The sequence below is a fragment of the Hyla sarda genome, chromosome 6, assembly GCF_029499605.1.
Source record: "Hyla sarda isolate aHylSar1 chromosome 6, aHylSar1.hap1, whole genome shotgun sequence".
NCBI lineage: Eukaryota > Metazoa > Chordata > Amphibia > Anura > Hylidae > Hyla > Hyla sarda.
The window spans coordinates 74,568,373-74,588,226 of record NC_079194.1 but is presented as its reverse complement, the minus strand read 5'-3'; the positions used below and the strand labels follow the sequence as shown (position 1 = coordinate 74,588,226).

Below are 19,854 nucleotides of genomic sequence, written 5' to 3'. Positions count from 1 at the left end.
TCCTTTATGTTATAAACTATTCCTCAACCTCACAACGTACAGCACATAACAAGAATATATTCATGTAATGTGATGTAAGTTGTGAAGTGGAGGCACACCTTGCAACATATAGGACTTAACCCCTTAAGGACACATGACATACTGGAACGTCATGTGTCCGCTCTCGATCTATAATGCGCGCCCCGAGTCATAGCGGGTCGGGACCCGGCCGGGACCCGTGGCTAATAGCGTGCGGCATTGATCGCGGTGCCGCGCGCTATTAACCCTTTAGATGCGGCGTTCAAAGTTGAACGCCGCGTCTAAAGTGAAAGTATGCCGGTTAGCTCAGTGGGCTGTTCGGGATAGCCGCGGCGAAATCACGGCATCCCGAACAGCTTACAGCACAGCAGGAGGGCCCCTACCTGCCTCCTCGCTGTCCGATCGCCGAATGACTGCTCAGTGCCTGAGATCCAGGCATGAGCAGTCAAGCGGCAGAATCATCGATCACTGGTTTCCTATGAGAAACCAGTGATCAATGATAAAGATCAGTGTGTGCAGCGTTATAGGTCCCTATGGGAGCTATAACAATGCAAAAAAAAAATTGGGAAAAAAAAGTGAATAAAGATCATTTAACCCCTTCCCTATTAAAAGTTTGAATCACACCCCTTTTCCCATAAAAAAAAAAAACACAGTATAAATAAAAATGAAAATAAACATATATGGTATCACCACGTGCGGAAATGTCCAAATTATAAAAATATATTGTTAAATAAACCGCACGGTCAATGGCGTACGCGCAAAAAAATTCCAAAGTCAAAAAAAAAGTGCATTTTTGGTCACTTTTTCTATCATGAAAAAAGGAATAAAAAGATCAATAAGTCCTATCAATGCAAAAATGGTACCGTTAAAAACTTCAGATCATGGTGCAAAAAATGAGCCCTCATACCGCCCCATACACGGAAAAATAAAAAAGTTATAGGGGTCAGAAGATGACAATTTTAAACATATTAATTTTCCTGCATGTAGTTATGATTTTTTCCAGAAGTACGACAAAATCAAACCTATATAAGTAGGGTATCATTTTAATCATATGGACCTACAGAATAAAGATAAGGTGTCATTTTTACCGAAAAATGTACTACGTAGAAACGGAAGCCCCCAAAAGTTACAAAACAGCAGGTTTTTTTTCAATTTCATCTCTCAATGATTATTGTTCCCGTTTTGCCGTAGATTTTTGGGCAAAATAACTGATGTCATTACAAAGTAGAATTGGTGGCGCAAAAAATAAGCCATCATATGGATTTTTAGGTGCAAAATTGAGAGAGTTAGGATTTTTTAAAGGAAAGGAAAAAACGAAAATGCAAAAATGGAAAAACCCTCGGTCCTTAAGGGGTTAAAGGATCTTCTGCAATAATTTTAGTGCCAGATTCTACAGATCTCTTCCACAGGCCATGATAGGTCAGAGCTGTTATGGCAGCTGAACAGGACCCACACACTAGTAGGTAGGTAATGTAAAGAACGACACCAGTAGACTCTGGAGCAGAGGAATCTGTGAATGATCAACCAACAGCTCTGCCATAAAGAGGACAACCAGGAAACAATCCCATGATCGTTGGGTCCAATACTCAGTATGTGTTGTGTATGGTGTAAAACAGACAACCGACATAAAGCATTTCTGTCTTCTCTCCAAGCCTTCTGTCTGTCTATGACACAATGCTCCTGACCGGCTCCTGCTTGGGTGCAGAGTTTACAGGCTGTAAACCCATGTAATACATTTTACAATAAGACTTTGAAGCCCTGGACAATGTTATTTATTTACTGGACACTAAGAGTGAAGTTGAAGTTGAACTACAGGTCCTAACCATAGGCAACGAGCTAAAAGTATCATTTTTGGGGCCAGTAACTGGTTAGGGATTAGGTGGATAACTAGTGATTTATTTCTCCAAAGTAAACTTTTGTATACCAGAATACCACTTTAACTAGGGAAAGAAAGAAATAAGATTTTTTAAGAATGTAAATGTGAACAAAACATAAATTCTATCGTTCTATTTAAATGATACTGTAAGAACTATACCTCGTATTTTGTAATAAGAGTTTTTGGCTGAACTTTGAAAAATATCTCATATTTTCCAAGACGACGCTTCAGCATTTCTTCATAGACCAACTCAAATGTTACTTGACTTTCTGGAGCGACATTAACCGATACAGTGAATTTCTCAGTATTCCTGCCAGAGGCCCTGTGTAAACCAGCAATAAAATGTATATTATGTTAGTATGATATAGTATTATGTAAATATACATTGTTAGTATGATATAGTTAGTATGGTATAATATACAATGTATACCCCCATGGTAACATACTGAGGCATATTCATTGATAATTATAATTTCTGTGCAGAAGAAAGGGGGTTAATAACATAAAACATAAAGTTCTGTATCTGTGCTGTATTCCTCATTTGACATATACTGTTATGGAAAATATGGCACCCACTACACTGTAATTACATGCTACCAATATTGGTACTGTCCAATGCCAGTGCTTCACACAGCTTTACTGCCCAATTTCTCCATTTAATGTAGAAGTTTACTTATGACATGTCTTTGGACATTAGACAGCACAACTGGGATGGCTTCCTTGGTAAGACCTCTAGCTGATTTTGGTTACAATCCAAATTTAGCATATAAAGGGGTACTCCAGCCCCAAGACATCTTGTCCCTTATTCAAAGGATAGGGGATAAGATGTTTGATCGCGGGGGTCCCGCCGCTGGGGACCCCCGCAATCTAGCATGCAGCACCCACCAAGTACTGCCAGAAACGCTGATGTCATGACTCTGCCCCCATATGATGTCATGCCCCACCCCCTCAATGCAAGTCTATGGGAGGGGGCGTGATGGCCGTAACGCCCCTCCCCATAAACTTGCATTGAGGGGGCGGATCATGATGTCACACGGGGTGTAGTCATGACATCACAATACTCAATCCCCGTGATCGGGAGGCAAAAGACTGTGAACCTCCAGCACTTCCGGCAGTACTTACAGGTGGGTGCTGCATGTTAGATTGCGGGGGTCCCCAGCGGTGGGACCCCCGTGATCAGACATCTTATCCCCTATCCTTTGGATAGAGGATAAGATGCCTTGGAGCCAAAGTACCCCTTTAAATTCTAGCTGTATTTTTGCAAGACACTTTGGTGTAAACTAATATAGACGATACGGAGCCAATTGTTATATCGGATCCGATGAAAATTTTAAAGCAATTTCCACTGCAGGTTTTTTTTCGTCAACACATGGTTGAGATTTTGGAAATCCGCTTTTCTACTACTTTAAACCTTGTAGATTTCCACACTGAAGTTCCTTGCAGAAAATCACACAAAGAACACAATGAGAAATAATATTTACCTGACAAGTCCGGCTGTTTGTCCACTTGCTACAGCTTGTAGATATTGTCCCAAAGCAACTTCCTTTTCTTTGATGACTCCTGTATACGTTACTTCATCTATTATCCTGTAATATACAATTACAACTGGTAATAAAAAAACAAACAAGTCATAACAATGCCTACTTATAAATGACTTTCCTTTAAAGAGATTAAAGGGGTTATCCACCATAAGGTGATTTAGTACATACTTCCCGACAGTAATGGACATGCTTAGGAAGGATCTGTGCTTGTTCTGAGGCTAAATGGCTATGTTGGGAGATTACCATAATGCTCAGGCGCTCTTTTTGTGACCTGGGTATTTCCTGTTGGAAAACTACACATCCCATAGTTCCTTGTTTGAAAGTTTGAGGTCACTTTCCTCACTCCCACACATCAGCCACCCCACCATTGAAACACAAATGATTTGCATTCCATTCAAAAGACCAGTGTTTTCTAACCAGGGTGCCTCCAGCTATTGCAAAATGATCTCTCTCCCACTCAGCAGTCACTTGACTCATTGAAGCAGGACAGGCTACCTGACTAGTGATGTCATTGCACTGCAACCTGGGAAAACCCGAGACCTGAGTCATTTATGTTTGTATGCTGGTAAAAATAAATATTGGGGAGAAAATCACAGAAAAATTGCGAGACCACCATCACACAAAGGTAAAGACACTATATTAAGAACACTAACATTACAGCCCCTGTAGCATAGCCAAATAAAAAAAAAAATCCTGGAATACCCCTTTAATATGTCAGATCAGTGTGGTCACATAACTTTCTCACCTATTAAAGGGGTACTCCCGTAGAAAACTTTCTTTTTTTTTTTTAAATCAACTGGTGCCAGAAAGTTAAACAGATTTGAAAATTACTTCTTTAAAAAAAAAAAAATCTTAATCCTTCCGAAACTTTTTAGGGGCTGTATACTACAGAGGAAATTCTTTTCTTTTAGGCTTTCTCTTCTGCCATGACCACAGTGCTCTCTGCTGACCTCTGCTGTACATTTTAGGAACTGTCCAGAGCAGCATATGTTTGCTATAAGGATTTTCTCCTGTTCTGGACAGTTCCTAAAATGGACAGCAGAGGTCAGCAGAGAGCACTGTGGTCGTTACAGAAGAGAAATCCAAAAAGAAAAGCATTTCCTCTGTAGTATATAGCTCCTAAAAAGAACTGGAAGGATTAAGATTTTTTTAATAGAAGTAATTTACAAATCTGTTTAACTTTTTGGCACCAGTTGATTTAAAAAAAAAGTTTTCCACTGGAGTACCCCTTTAATGTCAAACACAAGCAAGTAGCCTTACACTTCCCATTCTCACCAAACATAATTTTAATGGAAGCAACTCTTAAGAAAGTTTTTTTCTATATCAGTGAGGGTTTAGCCAATAACATTTCTGACATATTAAAAAAAATTATGAAAAACGTATCTTTTATTTATAGAAGCACTTATAATAACTTTATCCACAAGATAACATAATCTGACAATCTTAATCTGTGCAGATAATGTTTGCTTGACACCCAAATACTGACAATTATAAACCGCAAAGTAATGTACACAGTTATTTCTACAATTGACATACTTGGCAAAAACAGTAGAAAGTTGGACTTACATGGTGAAATTTGTAATAAAAGCTGTTTTGGGCAGATCCACATCAAAGAAGGCTTCTTTCGGGATTCCGGCTCGATTATTGGCTCTACTTGTAATAACATTATGGGCAAAGCGGGACGTCACCTGACTGTTGATTATTATACTGTAGACTTCTATATCAGCGACCGGCTGCAGGACAAATGGATGTAAGTTATTGTATCTAGAAATTCATGTATCTTTTTTTTTTTTGCTTGTTTGTTCTTTTACTTTTACTTAATCTGTTACTTTAACAAGACACATTTGATGCTTCAGTTAATCATCTAGAATGAGTTTGCATGAATTCCCTTCATACATATTCAAGGAGAAGCAAACCATAACATTATATCACCTCACTTAAAGGGGTACTCCGGTGAAAACCTTTTTTCTTTTAAATCAACTGGTGGCAGAAAGTTAAACTTATTTTTAAATGACTTCTATTAAAAAAAACGTAATCCTTCCTGTACTTATTAGCTGCTGAATACAACAGAGGAAATTCTTTTCTTTTTGTAATGCTCTTTGATGACATCACGAGCACAGTTCTCTCTGCTGAAATTATAATAATAATAATAATAATGCTTTATTGATTGTTGTCCTTAGTGGGATTTGAACCCAAGTCCCCAGCACTGCAAGGCAACAGTGCTAACCATTGAGCCACTATGCTGCCCTTAGCATAGATCTGCTATGCACGGTTGCTAAAATGGACAGAGATGTCAGCAGAGAGCATTGTGCTCGTGATGTCATCAGTGTTCCAAAAAGAAAGTAATTTTCTCTGTAGCATTCAGCAGCTAATAAGTACTGGAAGGATTAAGATTTTTTTTTATAGAAGTAATTTACAAATATGTTTAACTTTCTGCCACCAGTTGATTTAAAAGAAAAAAGTTTTCACCGGAGTACCCCTTTAAGATGTAGATACAATATGGGTTGAATAAAGTGAACTAACAGTTTCCAGCCATTTTTTAGACCCCCTGACATGTAGCCAGGCAAATATGGTTTCAGATTTTTGAATATGTTGGGAAACAGACCACAATACCACAATAGATACTGGTAGCTCTGTCATAGTGTGATCAAATATTTGCATCCATATTGTCAGTTTTATGTTTCATATGCTAAAACATCTTACCGTGTCAATGCTTCTTTTCTGTAACAAAAAAAAAGAAATAAAAAGTTAGACTGTGCAGAATACTTCTCATATAGGCTGTGTTCACCCATGTCACATTCATGACAATTAAGAACAAACTACAGTAAGCAAAATAAGAAAATGTTTCGCTGGCACAAAGCATATAAGAAACACAGTCATGTCGTTAGTAACAACAGGTACAATAGTAGTGTGAGATTTTTAGCATATTCCCATTACAAACATGCAGTTTTCCCTTCTTTTGCACTTTTCAAGCATATTCCTATTCTCCCAGATTGCTTATTTAATTTTTCCTGAAAAAATAAGCAATAAAAGAAGTAATCTCATTGGTTGCTATGGGCAGCTGCTCCACTTTGCCACTACATAAGTTTTGATAAATCTCCTCCATAGTATTTTGATCAGTATTTTTTATAAATATAATTTTAAGGAGTACTCCAGAATAGAAAAATTGTCCTCCGTACTGCTGGCAGTAAAAAAAAATAAAGAGATACATTCCTTCCTTCTCTCCCCCGGTGCCTCCGGTAATCCACTCTGGTCTCCGCATTGATCCTCTTCCTAGTTGCCGGTGGTCGGCGAGTCATACTGCACTCAGCCAATCACCGGCCGCAGTGTAGTCCCAACTTGGCCGGCGATAGGCTGAGTGGCAATGTGACGTTTTCGGCCCCGGCCGGGGCCGAAAACGTCACACTGCCGCTCAGCCTGTCGCAGGCTGAGTCGGGACTTCGCTGCGGACCGTGATTGGTTGGTTGAGTGCAGTATGACTCGCTGTTACGCCTAGCGCTCCGGGTCCCCGCTCCTCCCCGGAGCGCTCACGGCGTCTCTCTCCCTGCAGCGCCCCGGTCAGTCCCGCTGACCGGGAGCGCTGCACTGACATGGCCGTCGGGGATGCGATTCGCACAGCGGGACGCGCCCGCTCGCGAATCGCATCCCAGGTCACTTACCCGTCCCGGGGCCCTCCTGTCATGTGCTGGCGCGCGCGGCTCCGCTCTCTAGGGTGCGCGCGCGCCAGCTCTCTGAGACTTAAAGGGCCAGTGCACCAATGATTGGTGCCTGGCCCAATTAGCTTAATTGGCTTCCACCTGCTCCCTGGCTATATCTGATCACTTCCCCTGCACTCCCTGGCCGGATCTTGTTGCCTTGTGCCAGTGAAAGCGTTTAGTGTTGTCCAAAGCCTGTGTTACCTGAACTCCTGCTATCCATCTTGACTACGAACCTTGCCGCCTGCCCCGACCTTCTGCTACGTCTGACCTTGCCTCTGCCTAGTCCTTCTGTCCCACGCATTCTCAGCAGTCAGCGAGGCTGAGCCGTTGCTAGTGGATACGACCTGGTTGCTACTGCCGCAGCAAAACCATCCCGCTTTGCGGCGGGCTCTGGTGAACACCAGTAGCCTCTTAGAACCGGTCCACCAGCACGGTCCACGCCAATCCCTCGCTGACACAGAGGATCCACTACCTGTAAGCCGAATCGTGACAGTAGATCCGGCCATGGATCCCGCTGAGGTGCCGCTGCCAAGTCTCGCTGACCTTACCACAGTAGTCGCTCAGCAATCGCAGCAAATTGCCCAACAAGGACAGCAGCTGTCGCAGTTGACCGCCACGTTACAGCAACTTCTGCCTCTGCTACAGCAGCAACCATCTCCTCCGCCAGCTCCTGCACCTCCTCCGCAGCGAGTGGCCACTCCTAGCCTCCGCTTGTCCCTGCCGGACAAATTTGATGGGGACTCTAGACTCTGCCGTGGATTTTTGTCTCAATGTTCCCTGCATATGGAGATGTTGTCGGACTTGTTTCCTACAGAACGGTCTAAGGTGGCGTTCGTAGTGAGCCTTCTTTCAGGAAAGGCCTTGTCTTGGGCCACAACGCTCTGGGACCGCAATGATCCTGCCACAGCCACAGTCCAGTCCTTCTACGCTGAAGTCCGGAGTGTCTTCGAGGAACCAGCCCGAGCTTCTTCTGCCGAGACTGCCCTGCTGAACCTGGTCCAGGGTAATTCTTCAGTGGGCGAGTACGCCATCCAATTTCGTACTCTTGCTTCCGAATTATCATGGAATAATGAGGCTCTCTGCGCGACCTTTAAAAAAGGCCTATCCAGTAGCATCAAGGATGTGCTGGCCGCACGAGAGATTCCTGCCAACCTGCAAGAACTTATCCATTTGGCCACCCGCATTGACATGCGTTTTTCTGAGAGACATCAGGAGCTCCGCCAGGAAAAAGACTTAGATCTCTGGGCACCTCTCCCACAGCATCCTTTGCAGTCTACGCCTGGGCCTCCCGCCGAGGAGGCCATGCAAGTGGATCGGTCTCGCCTGACCCAGGAAGAGAGGAATCGCCGTAGGGAAGAAAATCTTTGTCTGTACTGTGCCAGTACCGAGCATTTCTTGGTGGATTGCCCTATTCGTCCTCCACGTCTGGGAAACGCACGCACGCACCCAGCTCACGTGGGTGTGGCGTCTCTTGGTTCAAAGTCTGCTTCTTCACGTCTCACGGTGCCCGTGCGGATTTCTCCTTCAGCCAACTCCTCCCTCTCAGCCGTGGCCTGCTTGGACTCTGGTGCCTCTGGGAATTTAATTTTGGAGTCTTTGGTGAATAAATTCTGCATCCCGGTGACCCGTCTCGTCAAGCCGCTCTACATTTCCGCGGTCAACGGAGTCAGATTGGATTGCACCGTGCGTTACCGCACAAAACCCCTCTTAATGTGCATTGGACCCCACCACGAAAGGATTGAGTTCTTCGTCCTTCCCAACTGTACCTCTGAGGTCCTCCTCGGTCTGCCATGGCTCCGGCTTCATTCTCCCACCCTTGACTGTACCACCGGGGAGATCAAGAACTGGGACTCTGCTTGCCACAAGAGATGCCTCTCCCCCCCTCCCAGTCCCGTCAGGCAAGCCTCAGTGCCTCCTCATGGCCCCCGTCCTTGTGTCACCCTGCCCCGTGCCAAGCTTCACCCTCTGCCCTGCCTCCCCATTCCCACTCCTGCTGTACTCCCTGCCTTTGAGGAAACCCTCCATTCACTCCCGGTGTCCTCGTCCCAGGTAAAGCACTTGTCGGACAAAAAAAGGGGGAGACCTAAGGGGGGGGGGGGTACTGTTACGCCTAGCGCTCCGGGTCCCCGCTCCTCCCCGGAGCGCTCACGGCGTCTCTCTCCCTGCAGCACCCCGGTCAGTCCCGCTGACCGGGAGCGCTGCACTGACATGGCCGTCGGGGATGCGATTCGCACAGCGGGACGCGCCCGCTCGCGAATCGCATCCCAGGTCACTTACCCGTCCCGGGGCCCTCCTGTCATGTGCTGGCGCGCGCGGCTCCGCTCTCTAGGGCGCGCGCGCGCCAGCTCTCTGAGACTTAAAGGGCCAGTGCACCAATGATTGGTGCCTGGCCCAATTAGCTTAATTGGCTTCCACCTGCTCCCTGGCTATATCTGATCACTTCCCCTGCACTCCCTGGCCGGATCTTGTTGCCTTGTGCCAGTGAAAGCGTTTAGTGTTGTCCAAAGCCTGTGTTACCTGAACTCCTGCTATCCATCTTGACTACGAACCTTGCCGCCTGCCCCGACCTTCTGCTACGTCTGACCTTGCCTCTGCCTACTCCTTCTGTCCCACGCCTTCTCAGCAGTCAGCGAGGTTGAGCCGTTGCTAGTGGATGCGACCTGGTTGCTACTGCCGCAGCAAGACCATCCCGCTTTGCGGCGGGCTCTGGTGAACACCAGTAGCCTCTTAGAACCGGTCCACCAGCACGGTCCACGCCAATCCCTCGCTGACACAGAGGATCCACTACCTGTAAGCCGAATCGTGACACTCGCCGACCACCGGCAACCAGAAAGAGGATCAATGCGGAGACCGGAGTGGATTACCGGAGGCACCGGGGGAGAGAAGGAAGGTATGTATCTCTTTTTTTTTTTTTACTGCCGGCAGTACGGAGGACAATTTTTCTATTCTGGAGTACTCCTTTAAGAACTAAGCCTAAAGCATAACTCCAGAGACATGATGTCATGTGATCTGCATAGTTCGGGGTGGAGAGACACAGCTCATGCCAGGCTGCCAAGGAAACCGTAGGACCCCCAAGGAGTTCCGCGCATGAGCCCTATTTTAATTAATTAATATACTGAACTTGCCGGGTTTTGTAGGGGCCTAAGCAACCTGACCACAAAGCATGAGCTGGGTATTGCCACACTAAACTGTGCAGAGAATATGGCACTATATCTGGAGTTACACTTTCTATATTTGAAAAATCATAAAAAATACAGCTAGGACACTAAGCAAAGTCTCTGGCAAAAAAATGTATAAATAAATAGGAGAACCACAAATTGCAGCTAAAAGGCAAAAATCATAAAGCTAGAATATATTTCAAGATTACAAGTAAACATACATTCTTGAAGCATTATTGTCATTAAAAATAACTATTGACATGTTGATCAGTGTTGATCGCACCCGTCTCACTACTGTGATTGTGAGTTATTAGCGCAATGCCGCCCGCTTCACCCACCAGCCGAGAGATCCGGACATTTCTCTGAATAGACTTCTATGTAGAGAAATGGATGGATTTCTCAGCCAGCTGGGGAGTTGAGCGCAATGCTGTTTGCTCCCTGGACATCTCACGATCTCAGCTGGTCTCGGTAGAAAGAAAGACCCTGTGTGATCAACAGCTTTTGACATGTAAAAAGTTGTTTTTAACGACAGTAACATTTTAATAAAATGTAACAGTGCATTTATAATTACCAAAGGTCGCCAAAATAATACTACTATACCGTACTCATATTTTGTAATCCCACAGAACATAACTACCATTATACAATGCCAAAATACTGGAAAATTAGAATGTCCATAGTGCTCTGAATAGCCTAAAGATTATTGCCCAAATAACACAACTATACAGTGCACAAATTATACTACTATACAGTGCACAAATTATACTACTATACAGTGCACACATAATACTACTATACAGTGCACAGATTATACTACTATACAGTGCACAAATTATACTACTATACAGTGCACAAATTATACTACTATACAGTGCACAAATGATACTACTATACAGTGCACACATAATACTACTATACAGTGCACAAAATATACTACTATACAGTGCACAAATTATACTACTATACAGTGCACAAATTATACTACTATACAGTGCACACATAACACTACTATACAGTGCACAAATTATACTACTATACAGTGCACAAATTATACTACTATACAGTGCACACATAACACTATGCAGTGCACAAATTATACTACTATACAGGGCACAAATTATACTACTATACAGTGCACAAATTATACTACTATACAGTGCACAAATTATACTACTATTCAGTGCACACATAACACTACTATACAGTGCACAAATTATACTACTATACAGTGCACAAATTATACTACTATACAGTGCACACATAATACTACTATACAGTGCACAAAATATACTACTATACAGTGCACAAATTATACTAGTATACAGTGCGCAAATTATACTACTATACAGTGCACACATAACACTAATATACAGTGCACAAATTATACTTCTATACAGTGCACAAATTATACTACTATACAGTGCACACATAATACTACTATACAGTGCACAAAATATACTACTATACAGTGCACAAATTATACTAGTATACAGTGCGCAAATTATACTACTATACAGTGCACACATAACACTAATATACAGTGCACAAATTATACTACTATACAGTGCACAAATTATACTACTATACAGTGCACACATAACACTACTATGCAGTGCACAAATTATACTACTATACAGTGCACAAATTATACTACTATACAGTGCACAAATTATACTACTATACAGTGCACAAATTATACTACTATACAGTGCACACATAACACTACTATACAGTGCACAAATTATACTACTATACAGTCCACAAATTATACTACTATACAGTCCACAAATTATACTACTATACAGTGCACAAATTATACTACTATACAGTGCACACATAATACTACTATACAGTGCACACATTATACTACTATACAGTGCACAAATTATACTACTATACAGTGCACACAACACTACTATACAGTGCACACATAATACTACTATACAGTGCACAAAATATACTACTATACAGTGCACAAATTATACTAGTATACAGTGCGCAAATTATACTACTATACAGTGCACACATAACACTAATATACAGTGCACAAATTATACTACTATACAGTGCACAAATTATACTACTATACAGTGCACACATAACACTACTATGCAGTGCACAAATTATACTACTATACAGTGCACAAATTATACTACTATACAGTGCACAAATTATACTACTATACAGTGCACAAATTATACTACTATACAGTGCACACATAACACTACTATACAGTGCACAAATTATACTACTATACAGTCCACAAATTATACTACTATACAGTGCACAAATTATACTACTATACAGTGCACACATAATACTACTATACAGTGCACACATTATACTACTATACAGTGCACACATAACACTACTATACAGTGAACAAATTATACTACTATACAGTGCACAAATTATACTACTATACAGTGCACACATAATACTACTATACAGTGCACACATAATACTACTATACAGTGCACACATAATACCACTATACAGTGCACACATAATACCACTATACAGTGCACACATAATACTACTATACAGTGGCTAAATAATGTGCAGCAGCTCAATTGTCAATAAAGTATCCCTCTGAAGCATCAAAGAGGGATCATGAAATTCTATGCCTAACCTACCAAAATAATATATACAGACCTGTATGTTTCTTATTCCTTCAATCACAAAGTCACAGCTTGTTGGGGATAAGGCATAAAGGAGCAAAGTAGAAGCTAGAAGAAGGTGACCCATTTTGCAAGTGACTGCTTTTCTGGTGGAAACCAAACTATTTATAATCCATATGAGAATCCAGGTTAATAAGTAACGGCAAGATAAATTTTGGACATGCCCATCCTATCAACCACCCCCCCCAGGGGGGCCGGTGTCTACTGTAAAGAAGAATCAATGATTAAGGGAATTAAAGAATGGACAATAGTGGAATTTGTGCATTAAACAGCATGAATTGTGCATGTCTGCTGTGAGTTGCCGAGCCTCACCAGCCAGAAACAAAACATATTGAAAGCCAAACACAAAGTGGACAATAAATTATTGGTGCCACTAAAAAAATTACAAATAAAAGAAAAGAAGCCATAAAAAAAAAAAATTTAAGTGTCTAAGTGAATAAGATTTTACAAATCTAATCCAAATGCTGCAAATCCCACGGCAGAATCTTACCGCAAAGAAAAAAATGTGGTTAAAAAACTCTCACCAAAGATTACCGTATTTTTCGCCCTATAGGACGCACCGGCATATAAGACGCACCCAATTTTAAAGGTGCAAAATCTAGAAAAAAAAGATTCTGAACCCAACAGTGATCTTCAACCTGCGGACCTCCAGATGTTGCAAAACTACAACTCCCAGCATGCCCGGACAGCCGTTGGCTGTCCGGGCATGCTGGGAGTTATAGTTTTGCAACATCTGGAGGTCCGCAGGTTGAAGACCACTGGATAGGAGGTAGTACTCATGTGTCCCCTCCGCGCCGGACCCGTCACCGCTGCCCTGGATGTCGCTCCATCGCTGTCGCCGTGTCCCCGGGGAGTCCCCGATGCTCCGGACATCTTCTTCCCCGGAATCCACGCTCTCCGTCGCCGTCACCACGTCGCTACGCACGCCGCTCCTATTGGATGACGGGACAGTGTGCGTGATGACGTCGAAGGAGAGCGCCGGCCATGCAGGGGATCCCGGCACGGAGCAGACACCGAGGAGGCAGGTAAGGTCAATCCCGGTGTCCTGTAAGCTGTTCGGGACGCCGCAATTTCACAGCGGCGGTCACGAACCGCCCGACTTTCGCTTCAGACGCAGCGGTCAGCTTTGATCGCCGCGTCTGAAGGGTTAATACAGGGCATCACCGCGATCGGTGATGTCCTGTATTAGCCTCGGGTCCCGGCCGTTGATGGCCGCAGGGACCGACCCGATATGTGTGTATTCACCGTATAAGACGCACCAACTTTTCCTCCCAGTTTTGGGGAAGAAAAAGTGCGTCTTATATGGCGAAAAATACGGTACAAAAAAGGTATAAAAGCAACTTTAAGGCTAGGTTCACACAGTTTTTTAAGGCTTATTTTTTTTGTAAAAGTTTTATTATCAATGTACTCTATCTAAGTCTATCAGGCTCGAATTCCACTAAGGTTTTTTCTTTAAAAAAACGCTACAGTCAGATGTTAGCTGCAAGTCAATAGGGAACTGAAAAATGCTTTATCCACGTGGCCTTTTTCAGTTTGACGTTTTCTTTTATTTATTTTTTTTTTTATTCTTTTGGCATTTTTCAGCCTCAGTGAGTGATTTTCAAAAACAACAACAATGTTGAGACTATGGCGTTTTTTGGAAATATCTTGGTTTTTCTCCCATAGAAGTCTTTGGGAGTGAAAAAATGCTACAATAAAGTCATGTGGGTTTTTAACATTGGAATGTTTGTGGTGGTTTTTCAATGGTTTGCTACCCAACAAAATTCCTCAGAAATTCCCTTGGGGAAACTGGCCAAGGGGCCTAAAATTAAATTTCCATACATAGGTAAAAACGCCAGAAAAAAACGCAGAAAAAATACCCAAAAATGCACAAAAATCTGTGGCAGTTTTTAAGGGTTTTTTCTGAGGTTTTTTAGCCTAAAAAAATGCCAGAACAAAACCTCAGTGGAATTCTAGCCTTGGAAAGTAGTCTGTGCACACAGTGGGGGAGATTTATCAAAGGATTTAGACTGGTTTTTCCTGTCTAAATTTGTTGCACAGAAAGTCGCAGTCTAAATATGTGCGACTTTTTTGCGACTTTTGCTTTAGAGGATTTTTAGAACATGATGCACTCTAGTCTATTTTAGACGGAAAAATGCATTGGTGCTGAATTTACAAAAAGCGACTTTTCAGCGACAAGTCGCATCGGCTGAAAGTACACCAAAATGTCAGACCATGTTGGAGCAGGTTTAAATACAGTCTAAATCATAGATCCCGAAGTCTGTGCACAGAATTTATCAAGAGCCGTGCGCCTTTTGATGAATTAGGTGCACAATAGAACGGCCTAATCCTCTGTAGTTTGGTCTAAATTGATGCGGGACATATGGGGAGATTTATCAAAACCTGTGCAAAGGAAAAGTTGCCCAGTTGCCCATAGCAACCAATCAGATTGCTTCTTTCATTTTGCAGAGGCCTTGTTGAAAATGAAAGAAGCGAGCTGATTGGTTGCTATGGGCAACTGGACAACTTTTTCTTTGGACTGGTTTTGATAAATCTCCCCCATAGACATCTTTGATAAGTCTCCCCCACTAGGGGGAGATTTATCAAAACCTGTCCAGAGGAAAAGTTGCTGAGTTGCCCATAGCAACCAATCAGATCGCTTCTTTCATTTTTAACAAGGCCTTTGAAAAATGAAAGAAGAGATCTGATTGGTTGCTATGGGCAACTCAGCAACTTTTCCTCTGGACAGGTTTTGATAAATCTCCCCATAGACTTTTTTCCTATAGACTTACGTATAGCACATTAACCCCTAAAGGATGTAGCCCATTTTGGCCTTGAGGACAAAGAAAATTTTCATTTTTACATTATCGTTTTTTTCTCCTCGCATTCAAAGAGCAATAACTCTTTTATTTTTCCATCTACAGACCAAAATAAGGGATTGGTTTTTTGTGTGATCAATTGTTCTTTGTAATGACACCTTTCATTTTACCATAAAATCTACGGCGCAACCTATACATATATATACACACACATACACATACATATATATACACACACATACACATACATATATATACACACACATACACATACATATATATATATATATATACACACACATATATGGTGGTAAATAGATAGGAAACCAGCAATTTTGCAACTTTTTTTTTTTTTTTTTTACACAGTGCACTATATGGTAAAACTGACATGTTATCCATATTCTGTGGGTCAATACAACTAAACAAATAAAGAGAGGAAAGGTAGCTCTAACCGCAAAAAACAGTTGATAAAGCTTAGTTATGCCAGATGAGTACTGATGTGTAAGGTCGCGTATCCTATGCGACCTGAAAATAATATTGAAATTAAGAGGAGTAACACTTTCCTCAAATCTGGTCTTTTGTATGCTCTAAAAAAAATGGTGAGAGAGCGTATATAAAGCATTGTGTGTGCACAGTTGGTACTGAAGTGGAAACAATATATACTATATTGCATTAAAACAAATATATGTTTATTGATGTCATTGTCTGTGGCAACTGCCCGCAGGGCCCTTGCAGTAGTGTCAATAGATACAAACAAATATAAAATTAATAATATAGAATATAAAATAAAAATTATTAAAAATGATTATGCAGAAAAGTTAAAAAGGTTCATATTATGCAATCAAAAGGATAGGCAGCGATTTCGAATGCAATATTGCACAATTTGTAATCCAGTGGATAAAGTTCCATATAGCTTAGATAGACTTCAACAATCTTATGTAATGATATTGAACAAAGTTTGGAAGTTGCAGGACAGTGTTGGCTTACCTGTCCTGGCGGGATCCCACGGCGCTCTCACTGTTTACCCACAGCGGCTTCCGAACCGGACGCCTAGTCGCTCCTTGGAATGGCGAGTCATCAGCGCCGGTGAGCCAGGGGAGGGAGAGGTCTGCTTGTCGGCGTGGTGACGCGAAGTTCTATGCTCATCAGGATGTCTACTTGCCGGCGTGGTGTTATGCAGCTTCATGCACTATGCGCACCAGGAGATCTGTTTGCCGGCGTAGTGATCTAAAGTTTTGTGTGCTGTGCGCACCAGGAAGGTCAGCTTGTCTCTGTAGTATAGTTTGTGCGCTGAGCGCATCGGGAGGTTATGGGATGCTGCAAATACCTATAGACTGCTATGGGTATAAAGGCTAGACGTGTTTCGAGACCGGCTGGGTCTCTTTTTCAATAGCAGTGACTAAACAAATACCCATCTAAAAAACTTTAACAAAACAGGTATGGTTACAATTGCCCTATTCTAACCCCTATAACTTTTTTATTTTTCAGTATATGGGGCTGTGTTAATTTTGTTTTGTTTTTACGTTTGCGCTGTTCACCGTACAGGATCATTATCCTAATATTTTAATAGATCGGACATTTCCACATGCGACAATACCAAGTACGTTGTTTTTGAAAATGGCAATAGGGGAATTTTATTTTTTATTGGGGAAGGTACTTTTATCAAAACTTTTTTTTTTTTTTTTTACATTTAGTTAGTCCCCACAGTGGACTATTTATTGCAATCTTTAGACCACTGTCTGCCATCCCCATGGTCAAGCTGCAGATGATTAATTCAGCCATCGGAACCATTGCATTGCTGCAGATGCCATGATCAATATTGATCTGAGGAGTTAATGGCGGACATCAGCGTGATCACAGATGTTCGCCATTACTGACCTGCTTCATAGCCGCGGCGGGACTAAGCACATACATGTACGTCCTAGTGAGCTAAGTCCCAGGTGTCCAGGGCATACCTGTACACCCTGCATCCTCTAGGGGTTAATTATGCAAAAATGGGCACACACTTTCAGCCATTTTAAATACGCATTTTATTTTCTAAAGTACACCTAAAATTACCATGTGTGAACTTAGCCTAAAGCTGCATTTTCACTTGGGCAAAAATGTCCCCCCCTAAAAAAAAAAAAAAGTAGCTGCATTTGTCTTTATTGTGAGCAAAAAAAAAACAGTTATGACATTAGCTGAAAGTCATTGGGGAATTAATAAACCCCCAAACCACTTGGCGTTTTTAACCTTTTTAATTACGTTTTAGTTTTCCTTTGTCTCTTTATGTTTTAACTACATCTTGGCAGTGCAAAATTAAAGGGCAGTTTATTTTGGCCTTATTTAGGTAACAATATTTCAATGTAGCCTAACAATGATCTTACTGATAACACTGATACATTATTACACGGAAAAGTAAAACAATTCTATATATGCATGAATTCATCTCAGTCCTGGTATAAATCAGAAGCTTAATCTGTGTAGAGGTAATGTTCACAATGCATGACAATATCCATTTAAAAGCAGACAGTGGTATACACTGATAACAATGTAGCCTCTATGGTAGCAGGTCTATACCATTACATGAAAAACATAACATATACAATAGGTTCAGATAGAGAAGTCTATGTCATAAAAGTAAACCACAGCTCCAAATACAAACATTAGATGGATGGTTGTCTCTCATCGCAGTCTATGTTCTGTTTCAAGGTTTGAGTATTTTATTTTACTCTATGTATCAAACACAATGTGACTATTGTTTCTTATCTGTACTCTGGGGTTTACTGTTATAACATAGATTTCTCTATCTGCCCCTATTGTTTGTGTGGTTTATCCCTGCAATGGTAAAGATATTGGCAGAGATGGCTCATTGTTGTGTGTTCACCAATGTCCGCTCTTCATTGGATTATATCATGCCTTGTGAATAGTAAAGATGAAAGCCCTGATAATACTTACATTGCCTTGTGCCATTTTTATACTTTTATACTCAATTTTGGGTACATAGGAGCACATTTTTTTGTGTAAATTTTTCCATTTTTAGGGGTTATGTGAAGCTGCTGTGGAGCCGAAGAGGAAAGCTTCTTCTTCTACTGCATAGTTACATGCAGCAGTGAGAACAGCGCCCAATTTGGGCATAAAGGCATCAATAATTAAAGACGTCATTTATTAAAATTGACTTCTATACAGAGTGCTGAATTTTGACCATGGTCTGTTGACTTACACTTCAAAGTGGTACTCCAGGGAACTTTATCAAAGGGATTCAACTGCTGGGAGCAAACCCCCAGTGCAATCTCCTGCACAGGGCCCAGTAAGGCTGGGTTCACATATGTCTGGCATCTGGCATGGATGAACTTAGCCTAGATCTCGATGCAACTGATGCCACAACTGATGTCAAGTTGTCATCAGTTATACAGTTGTATTGCATCTGGCGTCCATTGTTCCTAGAGGGCAGTCGGGGGAATGCAGCAAGCTGCATTCCCCTGTCCGTTGCCCTCCGGCATGTCCAACCATCCAGCATCAAAATTGGGACACTGGATAATTGTGAACTGTGAATGGGATGAGTTCTATCATCAGTTTCCCTCCAGTGCACGCCGGAGGGAAACTATGCCACTCGCCTAATATATGTGAATTCAGCCTAATTTACCCATCCTCGTATGCTCTGGCCCCCACCTTCTGTGATAAGTGGCTGAGATGGAACCCCCTCCCCTTGCAATCAGACATTGATACCTCATCCTGTGAATAGTGATTAAAGGGGTACTCTGGTGGAAAACTTTATTTTTCAACTGATGACAGAAAGTTAAACAGATTTGTAAATTACTTCCATTAAAAAATCTTAATCCTTCCAGTACTTATTAGCCACTGTATGCTCCAAAGGAAGTTCTTTTCTTTCTTTTCTGTCATGACCACAGTGCTCTCTGCTGACACATATGTTCATGTTAGGAACTGTCCAGAGCAGGAGAAAATCCCCATAGCAAACATATGCTGCCCTGGACAGTGCCTAAAATGGACAGAGGTGTCAGCAGAGAGCACTGTGGTCATGACAGAGAGGAAATCGTAAAAGAAAAGAATTTCCTCTGTAGTATACAGCCGATAATAAATAATG

At 42.0% G+C, this 19,854-nt stretch overlaps 1 protein-coding gene across 6 annotated transcripts in view; it reads right to left on the bottom strand.

Moving 5' to 3' along the window:
* LOC130275781 (inter-alpha-trypsin inhibitor heavy chain H3-like) overlaps positions 1-16,888 on the bottom strand; it is a 145,118-nt gene extending 128,230 nt beyond the window's left edge. For 2 of the 6 annotated variants that reach the window (XR_008844898.1, XM_056524177.1), the window contains exons 1-5: positions 12,947-13,603; positions 6,139-6,156; positions 5,002-5,168; positions 3,376-3,480; positions 2,054-2,216 (exon numbers count right to left, since the gene is read on the bottom strand). Coding sequence is in view for 5 of the 6 variants with exons in the window: in XM_056524177.1 (XP_056380152.1) it covers positions 2,054-2,216; positions 3,376-3,480; positions 5,002-5,168; positions 6,139-6,156; positions 12,947-13,039 (546 nt within the window). In the remaining variant the exon portion in view is untranslated. Of the gene's footprint in view, positions 1-2,053; positions 2,217-3,375; positions 3,481-5,001; positions 5,169-6,138; positions 6,157-12,946; positions 13,604-15,354; positions 15,378-16,222; positions 16,319-16,757 lie in introns of those variants that run through there. The other 4 variants (XM_056524179.1, XM_056524178.1, XM_056524180.1 and 1 more) reach the window with 4 other exon arrangements.
* Between the last annotated feature and the right edge of the window lie 2,966 nt (positions 16,889-19,854).